Genomic DNA, 14,886 nt, shown 5'->3' with positions numbered 1-14,886 from the left:
ATCTTTTTCAAAGAAAAAAGTTAAAAGACCTTTTAAAAGTTAAAAAATGGAACAAAATTAATTTATAGATGAAATACAAATTTGAGTTTTGAGAAGCCTGTTGAAGTTGAGTCTACAATGAAGGGATGAGAATTATTTTTCTTATCAAGTCATCAGCTGAAAATGTATGTCAACAAATGCAAACTGATGATATGGAAAGTGGCATTGAACTAAGTTACTTAAAGTATATTGTGTTTCATACCTAAAAGTACTTCACTATTGCTGCAAAACGACTTAAAACAGGATCTTAATGAAACATGTTCAATTGGATAATTTTTACAACATCAGGTCAAGATTGAGCAGGTTGCTATGGAACTTCAGCTTACTCCATTCACTGTACTTCTGCGATCAGTTCTGGATCAGCTGCAGGAAAAGGATTCTGCTCGTATATTTGCTCAACCAGTGAACCTTAAAGAGGTATGTTTTAAGTTGTGTTTCCTTATGTTTAGCTATGACTTGGTGGCACTTAAGTACAAGAAACAAATCATTGCATGCAGAGTTGGGAGCAGTATTACCTTTTAATCTCTATTCTGATAATTTATGTTGTGAGTTATGACTTCCTGCTAAGAAAGTCTATTTATGCTCATATACCAAAATAATTTCTGTGAAATACTTGTACAGAGTAACATATTGATCTTTTTCATTAGAATTATTTGATTAAGCAAACTCAAAGGGTCTCTTAAAGGGTCTCTGTGTTCTTACTTGCAGGTGAAATTCCTTTTCATTCAGTGGGAAACCAGACAAACTTAAGAGTGCATGTGAGTGTGTGTATGTGTGCATACGTACATATAAACACACTTATACATGTGTATAAATAACATGTAGACATGTCTGAATTTTATATATATACATGTGTGCATATACTAGATACGCTTGTGTATGTTATACATGTGAATATATGTATACATATATTTGTAAGGATGCATATGCATAAATACACGTATAATATGTACATAAACCCATGGAATTCTAAAAACGTGTAGTTTCAGCTCCAACATGTTACCTAAGATGCAGAATCTGGTAGTATGCAAACTTCTGTTGGCATGCAAGTGTTACAATATCAATATGTGCAAATTCTAAGCTACATTTTGAAGTTCTTGATTTGAGGTGTTACAAAATACATTAGAAAATGTGCATCAGTTAATAGCTAATGTTACTTTGCCTGTAATAAGATAATTTTACCCATTTGTGTTTTAAATATCTATTCAAAGGTTCCAGACTATTTGGATCATATTAAACACCCTATGGATTTCTCTACCATGCGAAAACGGTTAGATGCTCAAGGCTATAAAAACCTCAGTGAGTTTGAAGAAGACTTCAATCTTATCATAGATAACTGTATGAAATACAATGCAAAAGATACAATATTCTATAGAGCTGCAGTGCGGTTAAGAGATCAAGGAGGTGTAGTTCTCAGGCAAGCTAGGCGAGATGCTGAAGGAATCGGTTATAATAATGAAACTGGAATGCACTTACCTGAACGGCCTAAACTTGAGTCACCCCAGCCTTTCTCTTGGGAAGATGGTAAGATGGTTTTGGATTATTTGTAAAAATTTCATTTTTCATTACACACAGTGTGTACATTCCATACAGATGTTTAGGATTGTTGCTGCTCCGTTTGCTGACTAGATTCCCCCTAGTAAAAACATTGCTTGAAAGATTCAAGTGTTTCTATTCTGCTAGATCTGTCCTTAGAAGGGTGTTACCCAGATGCTGATTTTGACAATGCCAGAGCCTAATTTAACAAGATCCATGAGAAAGGTTTTTAAATTGAGCGCTTTCTTTCACATGATTGTATATGCTTGTAAGTCATGGAAAATGGCTACCAGTGTGTGTAGGCTTAAGCATACTCTTAAATGACTTACTGAACTAAAAAATCAAGCATGTTTGTAATACTAGGAATTAAAATTACTTCTTTTGACATATGTATCAGTTTTCTGAGGTTTTGGCAATAAAGGAGAATAATTAACATGTTTCTGTTATAACCATAACCATAATCTTGCCCTTCTCTTTGACAAGAAGCAAATCTGTTAGGGTGGAAGGATTAATTATGTCTTTCTTCTGACCTTTGAATTCTTTCGTCTACTACGTAGTTTTCCTGAGCAAAATGCTTATCAAGAAGAATAGTAATTACACAGTAGGAATTCTTTCAACATTTCTTCACTGGTAACAGTGAAGCTACTAAGACTGTAATCTAAGTAGCTTTTTGATTACATTTTATAATTCTGGGAATTAAATTTTGTTTTTGTCTTCCTGTTGGTGTTATTATTCTGGGAAATATTCCGGGCAATGCTAACACGTTTTCAATTATATGTATTTTGACTTCAGTGGATAGGTTACTGAATCCTGCGAACAGAGCACATATGTCCTTGGAAGAACAGCTCAGAGAGTTGCTAGAAAAACTTGATCTCACCTGTGCAATGAAATCCAGTGGGTCAAGGAGCAAAAGAGCAAAGCTGTTAAAGAAAGAAATCAGCATTATTCGCAACAAACTAAGTCAGCAACACAACCAAGCTCCTCAAATAGAATCAGGTATTGGAAGTTTTGAAGAAGAAAGTGCAGCATTAGAACAAGATGGAGAAGAAGAAGGTAAGATCTTAAACCATGTTTAAGTCAGTACTGTTCTGAACCTCTTCAGTCAGGTGCTTTAATCATGAGAATCAGTGTGTAATAAATGGATATTATATTGAATTTTTAAAATTCCAAATAACCACTTAGTCACAACAAATATTTTGAGAATAGGAGAATGATCTTTTTAAACAAAAACTCCCTCCATTATTTTTCACAGCAGCAAGGCTTTTTAAAAATTTAGGTGTTTAGAAATGAAAGTGCCAACAATCTGATACGAAAGGAATCAGAAATGCCTAAGTGGAAAACGTCTTTGTACTTTTGGAAACCCACTTAAGTGCCAAAATACGTGTGAGGGATCATGTTGAGCCTAGGTCAATAGTGCTGAAAACTCTGGCTGTTGTACTGTCTTTTGTATTTTTTTTATTCTCTACACCAAGCTCTGGGGCGTGTGGAGGGTAGGTTTGGGTTGGTTTGATTTTTTTTTTTTTAAAATAAAGCTAACTATTGATAGGGTTTAACAAACTTCATGTTGTAGAATCAAGTCAGCCATACCTAACCAGCCGTTCCCCTTGTGCTTCTCTTCCTTCTCAAAACGTTGGTCTCAGAACAGCATCTACTTTTGGCTAAGTCCCTTCAGTTTCAATGAGAGCAATATACTAGAAAGACCTAACGTTATATTTCAGTTTAATATCTTACTTGCTTTTTTAGTTTTTAAATCAGTTACAGAGGTCTTTATTGCTCATTTTTGAATCATGCAAAGAGAAACTAGTCTCTCTTTCTGACAAAAAAAAAAAGTTCTGCTGAGTTTGTTTCAGGATCAGCTCTTCTCTAAAATGCTAACCTATTTTTCTTTAAGAGTTAGAGGCATGTTTCATTTTGAGTAAGTGCATAAAATGGGAGGAGGAAGGAGCTCAAGGGAAAGTGTAAGAATGGTAATAAATAAAACAGTCTGTGTCTGGTGCAGCTTGATGTTATCAAAATTTTTGAAAGGTGAAGTCGATAAAATGACTGTCCTTAACTGCCATTCAAAGAGCACTTAGTTCTTAATTCTTAGTGTGACTAAGAAAGTGCTTTTCAAACATTTGATTTGCTTGAGATTTGAACGACAGTGTACGTGAATCAGTATACTTGTTCTGAGGCCGTTAAGTATTCTTAAAATGTTTAATTTTTTTTTATTTTTGGGGTTGGTTTTTTTTTGGTGGGTTTTTTGTTTGGTTTGGGGGGTTTGGGTTGGTTTTTTTGTTTGTTTTTTAAAACCTTCAAGTGATGGTGCTCCTGAATATAGTTCTTTAGGAATATAGTTTCTGGCAGATAATGAATCACTAACTGTTTTTATTTGTAGCTTAACATTTTTATGACACAGCCTTTCACTGCAGCTGTTGTGCAAAAAATAGTCCAAAAGTGAGCAGGAGCTGTTTTCTTATATTTACAGTCCACTTCTAAAAAAGCATAATGAAAAGCATGATCCAGAGTTCATTGGTGTTGTTCTTAAAATTCTGATCTAGTGAAAAGTAGTAGTCATTAGTTCAAATTTTGATTCTGAAATGGAAGGTACTTAGAGGAGTAAAGAAAAAAAAAATTGCCACAAAGAAAGATGAGGAAAGCAGTAGAATCCTGTGCCCAGGGTCTCTACAGGAGCTGACTTTAGAAAAGCTGTGAATTACCCCCCTTGCAAGTCTCTTCTCAGTTTCTGCTCATGTGAAAAATATGGTACCAGAATAACCCTGTGAAATACAGGTTTTAGTGTCTGAACAGATCTCAGGTGTTTTTCTGTTCTTAAATCTTTTTGTGAACAATTTCTAATTTTAAGAAAATCAGAATTTGTTCACAAAGAGCAGTCATCTTGGACATTCTAAACTACAGGCTTTTTAAATTGGTAGTGCTTTAAGTGTGCTTATCTGACTGTAAATTTTGTTCTAAATGTCTTCCTGAAATAATATTTACCAATCTTAATACTTGTATGCCTTCAAAGGATGTGAGCGTAGTCACACTTTATTTTAACAATATATTTTTAATATGAGCTATGCTGTTGTTTGATTAAACCTTAAACAATGGGGCAGATATTTTTCTGTGCTTAGAAGTCATCGATTTCCAAGTAAGCATTGCTGAGACAAAACCAAAGCAACATAGAGATAATATTTAATCCGCTACAGATATAGGGCTTAAACCCCTGGGTTTTTTCATCTTTTTTTTTCAGGTGGCGTAGAAAAATTAAGTAAACTTCAAAATTTTATGTGATAGCATAAATATTATCTTGGTCTCATACAGTTACACTAGAAGAAGAATCATCTTCTTATTAATTTATATTTTAAAATATTCTTTTGGAAGCTAGAAAAAAGGTTTAAACATCTTTTTGAGTTGATAGTTATGACATAGGAAGTCCTTCTACTTGTATTTGGGAATGCTACAACAGTAAAATAGTTTGGGTTTGTTTTTTTTTTTCTTCCCATCATTTTGGCTATGGGATGAAAAACTGAAGCTAGTTTTGTACACTCATAGTTATATCTCCATTGTCTTTTCCCAGCATGGAATTATTGGAATTGGCTGGGACATGGTCACATTTAAAAAAAAAAAAAAGTGGGGGGAGGAGGAACAAAAAGTGGTAGAGGGTGGTTTTTCTGATCTCTCCTATCAAGTCTGCATTGTCTAGTGTGTATTTGCCAACTAATGGCTAATCGAGCTGCAAGACTGTGGGGTGGTGGTTGGGGGGGTGGTGTTTTCCCCTCCCTTTTTAAATTTATTTTTCTTTTTGGTAGATAAAACTTCTAGCCACAACTGTAAAACAGCTTTGTGAATCTTGCCTTTCTGTAAATTTTATAACACGTTTTAGCTGACTAGTAGGTCAGGTTACAAATACTTTTTTTTTTTAAAAAAAAAAATGCTTATCTGCTAAAATTTGTCTATAGGCAGGTAAGGTGAATATTGATAAGGTGAAATAGATAAAAATGTATATTATCAAAAATTTTACTTGAATGGCAGTGTAATTGCATTTAACAGATAATCATCCACCACCCCAACTTCCTATTTAAAAAAATAGATTTCTTAGTTTTTAGTTAATGAAACTAACATAACTGCATGAGAAGTAAAAAGTATTTATTGAGGTGTAAATTGTTAACACCAACTATAAACACCTACTTTTCTATCCATGTTACATTCCCAGTATAAAAGTAGGAACTACTAACTAGGGCAGATTGTTGCTAGACAAGGTTTGTTTTTAAAATGTTATGCTTTGTTTCCAAACAACAATTTATTTGGTGGGCTGCACATTTATAGTGAGTTTTATAATAGACTTTATAACTACAGGTTTTCAAAAATCACACTCTATTTATAATTTTTTCAGGAGATAAATCTCCCCCTAAACTTGAACCATCAGATGCATTACCTCTTCCTTCAAACTTGGAGACTAATTCAGAACCACCAACCCTCAAACCAGTAGAACTCAATCCAGAGCAGAGTAAGCTTTACAAAAGAGTAAAATTTGATAATGAATTATATAGCACTTCCATTCAGAAAGAAATAAATGGACACACTCCAGAACACTTACTTGACAGTAATCTCAATGAGTCGACTGTTTCTTCTGTAGCTGAGTCATCAACTGATGTAAACAGACGTACATCCATTCTCTTCTGCAAATCGAAAAGTATAAGCCCCCAAAAGTCTGCAAAGAACACTGAAACCCAGCCAACTTCTCCACAGCTAGGGACCAAAACCTTTTTGTCTGTAGTCCTTCCAAGGTTGGAGACACTTCTGCACCCAAGGAAAAGATCAAGGAGTGCTTGTGGAGATTCTGAGGTTGATGATGAGTCCCCTGTAAAGCGCTTGGATACAGGTAAATGCTACAAAGCTTACTTGAATGGATGCATATCAAAAGTTAACATACCTGTTATTTTTTTTGATATACATGTAATTGCTCATCTTAAGATTTTAGCACTTGAACAGTTTTTCCTCATAGTTACAATTCAGAAAATTACTGATTCATTTTTGAATACTCTTTCATTTTCACATTGATAACCCACATGCAGGTATAGAAACAGCATGTGCGTTTTTGTCTTTGGAGGAAAGAGATAGTAATTTAATTCGAACATTTATTGTGAAGATGTGCTCCAAAAGCTGTTTGTGTTTTTTGTGGGTTTTTTTACAGTTTGAGGGGAAGAAGCGTTTGTTGGTTGTTTTTATGGTTTGGTTATTTTGGGGGGTTTTGTTTGTTTTTTTGTTGTTTGGTTGGGTTTGTTTTTTTTTAATGATCAAGTGAGGAGGAATATTATTATAATGCTGGAATCATAGCATAAGAAAAACAAGTAAGATTTGGTGTAGGAGTGGGGGTGGGGTATTTCCATTTATATTTTTGTTTGTTTGTTTTGCCTCTTTGGAAAGCTCCGGTTTCCATTCCTTTTCATAACAGCTTGGAAAGACTACGTAGATTTGATCTGGTACTTTAGTTCTGAAGTAGGAAACATGTGAAGGTAATGTGGTGACAGAAATGAGTTAATCTTCATTAATGATAGGAAAAGCTTTGGTTTCCAAATATTCTGATTTGCCAGTCTTTAATCTAGATAATTTCGTTATGTACCTTTATACGGATTTCATTTTGTCCCACGCATGGTGAGTCATTTTGCGCTAGATCACATCAGGAATTAGTACTAATTCCTTCACTTTTTTTGTCTTAAACATGGTGAATGTTTCTTTAGGGAAAAAATGTTTTTATTATATAGGAAAAACGACTTAATTCTTGACAAAAAATAAAGTACCAGATTTCTGAATACATTGAAAATCTGTCATTTTGTTCCTTCTCTCTCTGTGGAGTTCAGTGTATGTGGGACAAATATGCTTTTGATTTTTCCCCCTTGTCTTGAAGATAAAACCCCAACCCAAACAATTACGGATAGTTTCTTCTAATGTTAGTACTCTTCCCATTTCAGAATTTATAGGTTTATTTGGTTTTATGTGATATGTATGTACACTAGTAACAGGAATAAAATCCAAAAGGTAAATTTTTGTTTTTATTTTTTAAAACAAAATTCTGTAGCTTCTTCCTGAAGCTAATGAAGATATGCACAGAAGTAAATTTATGTAGAACTAATACTTAGGGGCCATTTATATGTAAACTTTATTTGTTTGTTCAAGAAGAGACTGTGTATGTGAATTGAAATGTTTTTGCCAAATTAAATTCACCTGAACATGTTCTAGTTATTCTTTAATACCACGTTTTTTTTTAAGCATACGGATATCAAATCTTATAGAGCTTATCAAATCTTATTCCTGTGATTCTTTTTGTGTTTGTAACGAAACATTTTGCTTTCACATTGGAGATCTTACTCCTTATGTTGTTTTCAAACTTCTCTCTCCACACTAATTTAAGCAATTCGCAATTGGCAGCTATTTTGAGCTATGATTCAGTGGGAGACCAGCACAAACCTCAGATGCTTTCCAGGATTTAAAACCAGTTGAATTGTTTTACTTTTGCATATGCAGGCTGGTGAGGATTCATGCAGACGTCTGTGCTCTGATAGAAATGAATGAGATTATGTATATAGTAATATAATTATTTTCTAGCTGGATATTTTTTTAGTTTTCAGAAAATTTCAATTTCATGATGATGATAAAAAATCTTTTTATTCAAAAGAATTCAGCATACGTGAGCCTTTCCCTCCAAAGCCAAACCATGATAGAAGCAGCATGCTTCAGGCTTCTTGCATGCATTCTTGTGAGTTAGCAACTTCATGAGTAATCACTAGTTGAAAATGAATTATTATTGCACAGTTTTGTTTGACTGGTATGAATGTTAAATATCCTTAATTCTAGTGGATGTAGGAAGAAAGTAATTAAAAAGGATTTTGTTTGATAAACAAAACATTGATATTTTTAAGGGGTCAAGAGCTGTGCTGTCCCATGTTATTTCTTCCTTACCTATTCATAACCAATGTGGGGTTTTTGCCATTACGTAAGGATGCCTTGTTTTGTCCCTCACCTTACTCTCTTCGACGTTTCCCCCTTTCATGTCACTCATATGTATTCTTATGTGAAGAAGTTCAAAGGAAGACTCTAAAGCTTACCTGGTTAAGTAAAACCGCATCTGCTTTGTCTGATGTTTCATTATTCTCATCGGCTGCCTTTTGTTATGCTCTCTTGAATTACATTTGAGACTGGTGTGCTTGCCAGTTAGCTTCAAGACAGACACACATACAAGATCCATTGGCACACTACTTTGTAAGTATGGTGTCCCATATGGTGTTGGTTTTTATATACAGAATAATTATTGAAATGCTAGCTTTTTTCAGAAATAGGGGACTATTGCATAACATGACTTAACCTTCAAAGAGGACTGAAAGCAGTTCAATTTTAATACTCTGACCTCCCTTTATATCTGAATCTTTGTTTAGAAAATATGAAGCAGTAGTATAATGTAACCTTAAAGTTTAATATCACAGTGTTCTACTAGTTCATTATCCCTTACATGTGTATCATATCTTTCCCCATAGTTCCTATGCGGAAGCTGACAACTACATAGTAGAGAGATGTGTCTAAAAATTTCTTATATATACTTGATGTATCCTGGTTTTGCTTCATAGGGTATCTAGCAGTTTCAGAAAGAAGATGAGTTCTTTTTACTTAGGAAACTTTGGTCACAGCAGAGACTGGTTTATGATTGTTAAAGTTCAGGCATGTCAGATCTTAACTGTGACAAGTTCAATGACTTTTTCAAAATATCCATATTATACTTACCTTGGTCTTCTGTTACAAAGGTTAATCCTTTTTGTCAGGAAGTTAATTGGTGCAGTTATTACATCTGAGAAAAATAAAGCTGATTAATGGATGGAAGATATATTTTACCAATGATTTTAAAATTTGCCTCTATCAGTTGTGTATAGGTAAGAAATTCCTGGAACAAATGACTGTCTTAAGATACCTTTTGAGCAATGTAAAATGCTGATCTAGCTTCAGATTAAATTTTCTGGTTGTTCTTGGTTTTACCAGTCACCTTTAAGCTTTTATAAATTTAGGATAGTAATCTACAGTTACTGTGTTGGTACTCTCTATTTCAATTAGAAACTTCAGCATTTAGAACATACTATTCCAAAGCAATCACTTTAACTTATCACAGAATTAGGATTGCAAATAGTGATTATTATAGTGCAATATGTTTGTATCCTATTATTTCTTGGCTAGGTAGCAGTAATAGAAAATTTCAGTAAAACATATAATTTACTTAGTAGTATTCTTGCTTCCAGCTACACAGATATTTTTTCCAGGCACAAAAATGGATGTAAACAAATATTTATAACATGGATCACTGAATTAGAGTATTTAACACAGTAAAAAGCACTGGGGCTTTTGGGGGGTGGGGGAATTTATAATTTCTTAATATACTCTTTGCCTGCAGTTGTCATCATACAACAAAGGTAATTATACCTTATTAAAGCTATTAGCAAATGTTGGGCTGACTTTGTTTCTACCCGTTGCAGAGTGTTTGACAGCACTTAAGAACCATCTGCAGGTAACCTGTATATGAATTCCACTTGCATTTTGTATAATTTAATATTGTAGTGATGACCACTTTTACTTAATTTTATTTGGTGTGATAAGGGCAGAGATTATATCTGGGGTAAAACGGAAAACAGGTTACTTTTAAAATTCTTCAGTACTTGATTTCTAATAAATCTTTGGCTCTCTGGAGCACAGGCCAATTTGGTTAAAAGTCAAGCTTCGTATGTGGAACATTCAATTACCATTCCCTAAATGGAAGAAAAAGTAAAATGTGTATCTAAGAATATATGACCTCTAGGTAAATAACAAACTAAACTAGAGGTTCCTCATTAAAAAAAACAAATTGGCATAATTACTCGTCTGGTTAACGGAGGCAGGAATGATAGTATATACATATATTCATGAGTAAATTGCAGTAATTTGACTAAATCTACTGACAGATCCCAAGTCCTTATATTTTGAATTAAAACTGTTCTTTTTGTTTTCTTTTTTTTTTTTTTTCCTTTAGATGCATAGTGATTGTTTCCTGTAAAATCTGATGTGAAATGTAGTTATTTAAGCACTTAACGATGTCCAAAAACTTCAGCTGCCTGCCTTCAGGAAGTTTCAAAACATAAACCATTTTAAGGTGTATATGCAAACAAACAAAGCACTGGAAACTGTGAAGGCCTGAAAGGAATTATCCCTTGGCTTGTTAAATTTGTCAGTATAGAGACACGGGGACTACAGGAGCTCGACTGCTGAGTTGTCAGGATAAAACTAGGCTGCACAGCAGCCCATAAGAACCAAAGAAGCTGAGAAAGTGAAGTTTGACTAGAACCAGAATTACTGGGGGGTGCTAGTGCATTTTTGCTTGTTTTTCTTGTTTTTCACAAGGTTTGTTGTTTTTTTTGGTTGGTTTGTTGTTTTTTTTTTAATGGAATCGTAGGCCCCTGAGAAACCTTGAACATTTGCCAAGAAAACCAGGCAAATTAAGGAGAGAAATTTGAAAAAACCTGATCGCTGCATTTCTTTATTTGTATTTGGCCTGCTAAAGCTTTAGCCAGGAATTCTGGCAGCCCTACTAAAATTTTTGCCAATCTAATTTCTGGAAAAAATTTGAGAAATAGGATTTTTGTAGTACATGGGGAATAAAATAAGTGCATAAGGCAGAAAGAGGGGGAAGGAAACCATCTTATACCAGTCAGCAATTACAATGACATTTAACAGACTAAGTGTTCCTTTGGTTTTATTTAATGTAAAGAACCATAGTATTAACTTCCTCACCATTAAAAATATTTTGCGTATTTCTTGATTTATATTATTAGAATAGAGGGATTTTCGAGCAACACAGTCAAGAAAAGTGGGGCTTCATGAACAACTAGATAAATGGGGGCTTTGTCCTTTTCCAAGGCTTGTCAAGTGTGTGCATGCATGAGATACATTAATATTTTAGAAATTTTTCTTGGGTCTTAAACCTGTTAATTTCTTTGAAAGTACTATCTTTTGGGTTATTTTTAAGGTATTAATTATTAGCCCCCAACTCAAATTGCCATGTTTTCTAAGATCAGTATAACCGAATCGTCTATAATAAAAAATATTTCAGATGGCCTTCTGTTTTTCTTGATGCTGTAGGAATCGTGGAGCCTTTTACTGTATTCTGGCATTTCAGGTTTTTTGATTGCTTTAGCTCATTTATTGGCCCAGGTTTGGCTTTCAAAAAAATAAAATGTCATAGTCCCCTATGTGCTTCATCTGTGGCATTTAACACTAATTTTTCTGTGTGGTGCAGATGGTAAACAGAGAACTGTGGGATTTATTGAAGGTATTAAAAAAAAAAAAGTAGTGAATTTGGAGATCCACACTATGCTTATAAATTAAGAACACGCTTGCTGTGGTGTTAAGGCTGAGTGTATGTGACCTACCTTCAAATTCACAGGCTTAGATTTCGTAAAGTCCCTTGTATCAGGTACATAAGGTACTAGAGTTGATCAAATCACCATTATATTTGACCTGTTTGGAACATCATAGAATAGTTTGGGTTGGATGGGACCTTTAAAGGTCATCTAGTCCAACCCTCTCATACTCAGCTACAGGTCTTATTTAGGAGATGGATGGTCTTAAAAATGAACCTGATGACTCCAACACTAACTTTGGGCACTGAACCTGGAAGTCAGAAATACGGGTGACTTAGGGCTCATTCTACTGTGAGAGGAGAGAGAGGGGGAGACAGTTCCCACAGTATGATTGACTGAAGGATGAATGTCTCTCAGAAAGGTTTGTGTGGGGGATGGTTTATGTTCTTTTTTTCCTCCTTTCCACTTTTTTCCCCCCTAGATGAGAATAGATTATGTAGTTACATGCACAGAGGGAGGTCCTCCATAAAGAGTAATTATAGTAGTGTGTACTCTTTTACTGTGTCATACATGCAGCCCAATATTTTGGGACACTTAATTGATAGCTCTCTTCCATGTTTCCCATTGTAGTACACAGAGTCTATTCCGTGTGAGTAGAGGAAGTGTACACATAAGAAGGTATCTCATACAAAGAAACATCTATTACTCAAGAATAGGTAAAATACTTGAAACAGCGTTGCATTTATTTTATTACTACCAAAACAGTGTTCGTTGGTCATGCTGTCACTTGGACTTTGTCAAGCCGTGCTATCCTAACATGGTAACATGCCCTCCACTTTCATTTTCCTTTCTCTCCTCCTTCCTTTTTTTCTCTTCTCTTCCTTTACTCTTCCCTTTTCCCCTCCCTCCAAAGCTGTAATAATACAGCTGTCACTCAGAAATGACTAGCAGCATGTCATTGGAAAAAAACTGAGGCGAAAGCAGATGTTGAGAACTAACCTTCAGCTGGTAAGAATGGCTAAGTACTTCAGAGTTCTATAAAAATATTTTTTTGTTTTAGGTCTGGGGGGGGGGGGAAACCATACTACAGATTCATCTCATTAGATACAAAGATGAGAATACGCAAGTCAGCCTTATTTTAACTCTTTGTGTTCAGTGCTGCCTAAGAATAGCAAAGAGTGTTGGTGTTTGATAGCCCTTGATTATCTTCACTTGACTGATGCTTCGGGTGCTGTGGGGTTGACTGCATGAGGAGTGAAACATCTTGTTTTGTCTTTGCAGCTAGCTCCTTTCGTTGAAGCCAGGAAGACAATCTCAGGATTGTAAGCACTGTTAATTTTTGCTAGGCTGGCATAAATTTTTAGTGATGTTATGGTCTCTAAAAGGATTCAGATCATGCACTTCCTCAAGTACACTGCAAGCTATCATAGAAGGAGGCCGTTCATGCCTTTAGTATGCACTGGATCTTTTATACTGGATCACTCAAAGTTTTTATCTCCCTATATGAAATACCTCTCAAGGAACAAAAGGCCTGGAAAATTAAGTCCAGAAATGCAGCTGTGTAACCTAGTGAAGTAACTGGCTAATTCAAGGACTTGCAGTTTACTGTGTTGTCCTGTATGTCATCTCAGGAGTGGCAGATCTCTGGTAAACATTTCTGCCTTCATCTCCCTTTCAGATGGCAACTTCAGTTTCCGTTTCTGTTCCCTGTCCTAGAATGAGCCACAAATTAAGAACCAATTTTTCTAAATAGCTGTAAAAGGCAAATAAATGGTAAATTATTTCTTTCCTTTTTAATAGAGTAGGATTGCTAGACATGCTTTCATAAGAGAGCTCTGAAGTTCACCTGTTTCCTTTTTGTTGGATACCATGCTTAGCAAGTGTGTTCTAATTACAGGGGAACATTTACTTTCAAAGAAGAAAAAAACAAATGTGTTGGAAAAAGCTCTGTATAAAATCCTTTAGATAGTAATTTAAGAAAAAGAAGTTCCATTTGGGAGATGGAATAGCCTGCCTTTATAGGCCCTCCTGAGCTGCTCTGAAAGACTGCTAGGCACTAGGTTTTTGACGCAATATATTGATATTCTTTATTTATTTAAGTTTTTAATAACTCTAAGTTTTCTTTTAATTTATATCTGAAGTTGGTAAGTGAGAAAATAGAAATCTTCAAATGGAAAATATGTAAAAGTATTTTTTCTAAAGGTTCTTTACTGCTTGCATTACTGCATAATTCAGAAAAAAATAACTGGCAAAAGGATTCTGATCTTAAATCCTCATAAGTAGTCTTTGCCAAGATAATTAGAAGTAAATGGTTCTAAATATTACTGACTTCATATAGTCGTCATATTTCTTGGATCCTGGATGATGTACCATTGATCTGCGTGTGATTCAGTCACTTAAATCTTGTATTTTGCAATCATCTGTGTCTTTTACATGCCCTAAATCATATAAACTAGAGCTGACTAAAAAAATAAATTTGTAAAGCTAGTTTTAAATTCTTCAAGTTTTGTCCTGGCAATGTTTAATAGCATTATCTACTAGACTGCTATTGTCATCAGTCTTTTCTATACCAGTGGAACAGCTGATACTCTAGAAGCTGTAAAACATTTTTTTTCATAAATGTTTCTGCTTGTATGCTCTCTTTTTCCTTTCAGATTTTTCTGGAATGTGTTCAAACTCCTCCACTAGTGTTGCCTCCCAGTTGTATGTTTTAAAATGTCTTGAACAATCGTCCTACAATACAGCAATCCTGTTGTTGTAGTGCACAGAGCAACAGACAATCCTTATCTTGTGGTAGCTGTACTTGCTAAATGTTGATTAGTTTCCCTTTCTGTTGTGCAATTCAGATTCAGCTGTTTAAGCAGACTCTCATCTGACTAGCCACCCTTCTTATTCCCAGATTTCAAAGCAAATGAGTAGTTACAGGATGAATTCATAAGCATTCTTTTGAAACATA

General features: G+C 34.6%; 1 protein-coding gene across 6 annotated transcripts in view; it reads left to right on the top strand.

Moving 5' to 3' along the window:
- The window catches only part of BRD1 (bromodomain containing 1), a 61,727-nt gene that overhangs the window by 27,276 nt on the left and 19,565 nt on the right, over positions 1 to 14,886 (top strand). For 4 of the 6 annotated variants that reach the window (XM_064445633.1, XM_064445641.1, XM_064445624.1 and 1 more), the window contains exons 5-8: positions 328 to 456; positions 1,251 to 1,563; positions 2,368 to 2,628; positions 5,951 to 6,439. In XM_064445633.1, the coding sequence (XP_064301703.1) occupies positions 328 to 456; positions 1,251 to 1,563; positions 2,368 to 2,628; positions 5,951 to 6,439 (1,192 nt within the window). Of the gene's footprint in view, positions 1 to 327; positions 457 to 1,250; positions 1,564 to 2,367; positions 2,629 to 5,950; positions 6,440 to 8,186; positions 14,033 to 14,886 lie in introns of those variants that run through there. The other 2 variants (XM_064445658.1, XM_009500740.2) reach the window with 2 other exon arrangements.

This window comes from Phalacrocorax carbo, chromosome 1 (genome assembly GCF_963921805.1).
Source record: "Phalacrocorax carbo chromosome 1, bPhaCar2.1, whole genome shotgun sequence".
NCBI lineage: Eukaryota > Metazoa > Chordata > Aves > Suliformes > Phalacrocoracidae > Phalacrocorax > Phalacrocorax carbo.
The sequence above is the reverse complement of the archived record's forward strand: the minus strand, read 5'-3'. Positions and strand labels throughout refer to the sequence as shown.